General features: G+C 34.7%; 1 protein-coding gene across 2 annotated transcripts in view; it reads right to left on the reverse strand.

Moving 5' to 3' along the window:
- Positions 1-6,748, reverse strand: part of LOC134854193 (uncharacterized) — a 72,727-nt gene that overhangs the window by 41,734 nt on the left and 24,245 nt on the right. For both annotated transcript variants that reach the window (XM_063870348.1, XM_063870349.1), the window contains 2 exons: positions 940-1,046; positions 453-761 (listed from right to left, as the gene is read on the reverse strand). In XM_063870348.1, coding sequence (XP_063726418.1) covers positions 453-761; positions 940-1,046 — 416 coding nt within the window. The remainder of the gene's footprint in view (positions 1-452; positions 762-939; positions 1,047-6,748) is intronic.

Consider the following 6,748-nt stretch of genomic DNA (forward strand, 5'->3'; position numbering starts at 1 on the left):
CACCCGAATTGAGGAGAAGGAGTAATTAATCAGCGCCCTAGTCTAACGTAGTACAATATTATTGATATATTTTGTAGAGTCAATATGTTTGAGAGTAAAAAACAATAACAGTTTCTTTAAAATTGAGCATCCCGTTAAGTAGTTCCCAATCAAGTAGCTGCCAACATTGATTTATAATAATAACAAAACAAACACTTTTCATATGCAATTAATAGTTTTATGTTATGCTCAATCTGTTGAAAAATGTCGAATCTGTAAAAATGTTGTTTACATGCCATTATGAGAAAAAGTTTCTATCAAAAGAATTGCGTTTTTTTTTGGTACGCCCTCTCCTTCAAGTTGGTACGCGCTGTCCTTACATATTGACCTCATTGTTGGCCTTATATGCTGTTCTAACTAATGATAACTATAATTCATTTACAAAACACCCGTGCTTCAAACTTATGACTCACTCGCTCCAATTCGGCAGCCGACTCGTACGAAGAAGACCTCGGAATTGAGGATGTGTCTTCCTGATGAGATTGACCGCCGATTGCATTCTTGTCTCTGATTTGCTGACGAAACACAGCCGACCTCTGTCGTCTCAATTCACTCATTTGAGCAATCTGCTGCTCGTGTTCTGATTGCAGCACGAGTAGCATCGCGTCTTGTTCTAGATGAGTCATCGCCACTGTTCGGTGAGTCGGGGTCGACCCCTCGGCCCGAATGTGTTGCAGCACTTCACTGTCGGCCGTCCACAGATTTTGAAGAATTCCAGTCAGCTAAAAATAAAAATTGATCTTAAACGCCAAAGTCAAAAAACTTTTAAATAGTTTTGAATGAATAGCCTCAAGGTATGAGAAATTTACCGCCGTAATTGAAAAAAATTCCAATAGCAGCTGGTTTCTGTGGGAGTTTATTCGAATTTATTAGGCAGCCAATAAACTTTCAACTGAATACCCTCTGAATGAGTTTGGTGATCTGTTTTTGAGTGAGTTCAATCTCGTCCAGGTCCTGTTCGAACTTCTCCAGGGACTCGGAACTATCACAAGTCGTGATCTCGTCCTCTAAAACAGTGAACAAAGTTTTAAGGGGACTGCTCGCATCAGGACAAATACCTGAAACTTCCCAGTCATTTAACCAAAAACTTTTCCTTACAAATTTTCCTTTCAGATTTTTTAAAAACCACTTATACATTGTGTTAAATACAAAAAGATCTACTAAGCGTCTAATAATTTTTAAGGAGACCAAATGTCTCACCTCATTTCAGATCGGAAGTGTTCTGAGCCGGATTAAATCGCCGCTTATGCGTAAACAGAACGAAATTTATTGCCTGTTAATTGTCTTAATTCGCCAAATAGGCAAATTTCAAAACCCCATAGCTCTATAAAAACGCGGAAATCACAACCAAATATTCATTCAGTTTTATGTGCAATCTGCATCTGTGACAAGGGTCACCCCTGTCAGAAATTATTGCTTGGGGCGAATCGGCACCTTACAATTTGTCATCATGCGTAACGTTGAATCATCAAAAAAGAAAGCCAATATACTTTTTGAGGGTAAAAGTATATTGCAAAACAACTTGGCACAAAAATAGAGTAAATTCACCAAAATATCATTTTTTTAAAAAATAAAATGCATGTAGAAATTTAGTGCAAAATAGAATTTGTTCAGGGCTTTCACCAGAACTGAAAAGAGAAGATGTTTTCTTATAAATGCTGCTTATTGAGAATTCACAAGGCGCTGAGGCAGATACGTGCCGGGCTCTTTTTCCTTTTAAACCATTTAAAATAAGCATTCATTTAATGATGTAACGAAGGGTCTTACAAGGCTAAATATGAAGACTAGTTAATTTTGTCCTGGCGTAATTAGTCCGCATGCCAATTTTTGTAACAATCAGATGCGAACAAAACTTTTTTGAAGGGGGGAGGGAAAAGAGCCGCGTGCCAAAGGAATAAAGAGAACGCCATGCCCCCCCCCCCCCCCCCACCTCAGTTCTCCTCAGCATTTTCTGGCCAATCAATTCTTAACTTTTCTTGAAAGTTTTCATACTATAATAGTCAAAATGATCCTGCGTTGATGGCAGTTTTTGTTTTGTTAAAAAGACTCATTTTTTAAATCAAGATTCAAAATCTGAAATGCTTGCTACACAGTTGTTGTTTCAAAGAGGCGACAAAAATCAATGATGGCCAAATCCATCCACTAATTGATTGCTGATTAAAAAATATTTTTGTTCTGACTTTCAAAGAAAACTAAGAAAACTGATGCGCTGAACAATTTTTTCAGCTCTTTTCCTTTTTCCCAACTTTTGAATTTCAGGAATGAAAATTTGCATGGCGAATAAACTAATGGTTGTGAATAGATTTGTCCCTAATAATTTTTATCGTAACTTCACGCGTATAGTAATGATACCACCTCGTATAACAAACAACTATAAAATAGAAAATTTGAAATTTGGGGGGGGGAAGCCATTTGGTTTATGGGTCAATTTCGATAACACAAAAAACGTTTGTTGACATTTTTAACACCAGATATTGATGCTCGAAGCCGTTAAGTCGCATACAGACTTCTCGCCGCTCATATGCTTGCATTTTTAAGGCGAGTGAGATATCAACTGACAAATCTCTCGAGAAAAAGGAAATAAAATCGGAAGGACTCAAATAACATTGCCCAAAAAGAAAAAGAATAGTTTTACCGAGTATTTCCCTCAGGTCATATTAATTGGCGCGTTTGATTACATCAACGAGTATTTATATAAGGGTAATTAATAGCATTAGGTAATTTAAAAGGGAGTTAGAAGGCTAGACGACAAGCAAAATGTTTAGATTTAAATTAATTTTTGATTGTGCAAAGCAGGGTATTAAAATCAAAATTAAATAACATGCATTTCAAAAAAAAAATATTTTTTCCATTTCATGTTAAGATCATTTAAGATCATTTATCCACGAGGGATAGGACCAACATACGAGCTGTACAGCTCATCAAGGCGAACCGCTGTTGTACCCTGCTTAAGAACTACATGCAATTTTTTGTCTGTTAGTTGATAAAGCGATCATAAAAGTTTTTTGTGTAACTTGTGTTTTTTGTGTTTTTGTTTTTGTGTAACTTCATGATATACAAGAAATTTTATTTGCCCTGTTCTTCATTGTCTAAATTCAGTTATTTTACAATCGTTTAATTTGCTTGCTGTCCATTTCTCTAAATTTCGAGGCCCCATTTGAAACCAAGGCGGGCAAATTTAGATAAAAAGTTTATCGTTGCGATCAAAGGAACCAGTAGCCCAATTTTATGTAAGTAACGGGCCTCGGATTTTAGTCTAAGAACTATTTTTCGTAGTTATCTAACTATTTATGAGAAAATGGAGAAAATGAACAAATCAAAGAGATACGTTTCTTAAAGTGTTTTTGTTGAAATTCTCCAAAAAACCAAGTATGTCAAAGTTATACGCCAACCTTGACATCTTCACCAAGGCCTGTAATCACAGGGTGGGGGCGTTGGTTAGATGTTGTATATCACAAAACTGAAAACTGTACACTTTCCGGTAAATGTTACCACAAATGAATTACTTGGGTTTTCTCTCACACTCACTACAAATTTCAACAGAAAGTTCGTTGAAAATGTTTTCTTTTTGCTGTTACTGCAGCAATTTTTTCAAAACGCGAGTTTTAGCAAGCTTTCTTCAATTGTTTCGATAATTTTCAAAAAACTATTTAATTAAATATAATGGTGTTGTACTTAACTAAAATCTGGGGCCTTGTAAATGCGAAGAGAAAGTGTTCAGATTAATAAGTTTGATTGCCATACATATGCAAAACTGTTTTTGGCAATCTTAAAACATTTGTTTATTCCAATTTCTGAAGAAAGTGCAGAACATTTATACTGGGATGGTCTTAATTTCTCGAATTTTGGCAATCAAATCAATATTTTTAACCCTTTTGAAGTTATCAACTTCCTGAGTTCAAATTCAAAAAAAACTAACCTAGCGGGAATCAGAATTGCGTTTTGAGTTTTCCCGCACTATAAAACCAATCCAAATTGAATAGAAGCAAATGAATTAGTTAGTCATTTTATTTTCGTATGACTCATTATTTCGAAAAGTCTTCTAAAGTGTGATATATTGATAAATTGTTACGGCTTTCCAGTGCATGGTTTGCCAAAAACTATAATAGATTAGGCGGTTGTCTTGTTAAACTCCCCGATAAACGAACAATCTTGTTCAAAATTATAATTATAAATTAGGGAGAAAGGAAAAGAAACTGCCATTAAACAATGTTAATCAGCAAATGCAGATATTTGTTTTTGAGCAAGCTAAATTGCTTTTAAAAGTGTTTGGCTGTTATTAACCTGCTGATCAGATTCGATTAAATACTCAAAATAATTATCTGAAAAATTTATATCTGCTCTTCTTATGATTTTTCGCGGAGAATGTACGGTTGATCTATACCTTTTTATCACAAACAAACTTCATAAACAAATTTCAGACTGGAAGCCAATCAGTATCATTTCTCGATTAATTCGGCATTGGAGCAAAGTTTTTTTTTGCAGAAGGCTTAATGTTTTTTTTCCAACTTTTGACAAAAAAACAGAATTTATTAGCTTGGGTTACTTGCATTTGTTAATATAAAATCATATAATTTTTGTCATCTTAGAGATACAGACACCTGGAAATCAAAATTAAAAAAATGTCTATAACTTTTTCTGAAGGCAAACTTTGATTTTTTAAACTAAAAAACTCATAAATAGAAAAAATTATCGAACTGTGTAACAGTCAGTAGGGATGCAGCATGTGTACCGGTTAGCATGTGTGCCTATTAGAATGCGATAATTGCTTTAACTGGGTGTGCTCTCAAAGGAAAAATAAGTTTGCCTAAAACTTCAAATAACTTCAGAAACCAATTGATTTGTAAGTGAAGATGAGTTTTCACTTTTGTCCGATTACAAACTCGGCTAAGTGCGCCCTGTTCAAAATGGTAACTTTGAGTAAACAAAACGTGAAATAGCGAATCTTCGAACTACAGTGCAAGCGTAAGCGCCGACTTACAGCGGCTCAAAAGTTTTTTCAAACTGAATAAAACCCAGCTACTTGATCCATAGACGACTTAAAGCGGCTCAGAAATACTTCTTAGCAACTATTCTTTTTGCAGTTGAAGTTGCAAGTGGTGTAAATAATTTTAAACTGAAAAAAGCTGAGACTGCTTTAGACTCATTAAAAGTCAGTCCAAAAATGGATGGCTTTCAAAAGATATCGGTAGCCTTATTGCAATATATCCTGCTCTACAAATCTTTAAACCATCAAAACCTTTTTGTATATGTTCAAAACATTTAAAAAAAATAATCACTCTATTTTTTTATCTCAGCAACCAGCCATATTTTGGCTGCTGTAAAAAAAATGACAAACGCAAAACTGGACTAAACTTAAATTTAAGACGAAAAAAGTCAATAGATTAGAAAATCTAAGCTGGAAAAAAATCAATTTTTTTCTGAAACTTTATAGTCGAAAATCTCAATTCTCTTTTAGGCTAATTTCGTTTTCGTGTCACTTCCAAAGTTTTACTTTATGAAAAAAATGCATTGTTTTTTGCAGTGACAAACAAATTTGATACCATGTGCCAATTATTTCCTTTGGCTTCTTTCTGACAGGCTTACGACTGGAACGGGAACAGTATTATTCTACCCTCGCACTTTTCTAATCACCTGAGACTTTTTATGGTGATATATTAAACGCAAACTGCCCTGCCTCAGAGTCCGCACAGATGGGCAATTTCTCAGAATTTCTCTGAAAAAAATCGGTGATGTATTTCATCTATATGATGAAAGATTTTGGTTGATATTTTACTATTCTTGAGCAAATACATTTGTTGACTATAGTTTATACAGATACTTATCACAAAAAATTTGAACTGATCACAAAAAGTATTAACTCGAAATTCCACAAAATGAATTTTTGGCTTGATGGGGGTTTCGATGACCCAAGGACGCAATCGAACTACAAACCTTTCCGCGGAAAACGTACGTCAACCGCAAAGCAAAGTGACACCATTAAGTCTGGGACAAAGCATTGAATGTGTTAACCGCTCAAACTAATAGGAAGTAGCTACAATTACAAATGAAAACAAGACTGCTCGTATCAGTGCGAAGCCCTGAATGTTCCGACTGCCTTTTAAGGTTTATGGAGCAGTAATAACATCAAAAAATTCAGTGAAAAAAAAAATTAAAAACTTTTTCTAAAATTTGAATTTTTTTTAAATAAAAATCATCCCCCCACACGCCATATAAAGAACAAAAGGATAGATTTCGCTCCTTGTAACAAACCAATTATGGCAAATAAGCTTCTTTTAACCAATTTGAAACAATTTCTAAGACGGATTAACTCTCCGCTTACGCATTATTAGCGCAAAATATATCGCGCGTTAATTGTCCCAAATTGGCCAAAATTGCAATCTTTAAACCCCCGTAACTTTACGAAAAATGATCACAGGTGAAATATCTTTTCAAATTTGAGCTCAGGACAACAATACCTTTCGAATGATATAAAAAATTTGCGTCAAAAATGGCTAGTTAAAAAGTCGAAATTTGTCTGAAGAAAAAAAAACTCACCCCGAGCACAAATATTCCGTTACTTTCGTACCGAAAGTCGGAACAACAAGAGTAGCTAATTGCTGTGAAATAGTGAATTCTTTCTGCAATCTATGAAAGGCTGTATGCCCTGTCTAAGTTTAGCCCGTTTTTATTGTTTCCCCACATACCAAACTGAACTATTTTGTTGAGC

The sequence above is a fragment of the Symsagittifera roscoffensis genome, chromosome 9 (assembly GCF_963678635.1).
Source record: "Symsagittifera roscoffensis chromosome 9, txSymRosc1.1, whole genome shotgun sequence".
Taxonomy (NCBI): Eukaryota; Metazoa; Xenacoelomorpha; order Acoela; family Convolutidae; genus Symsagittifera; species Symsagittifera roscoffensis.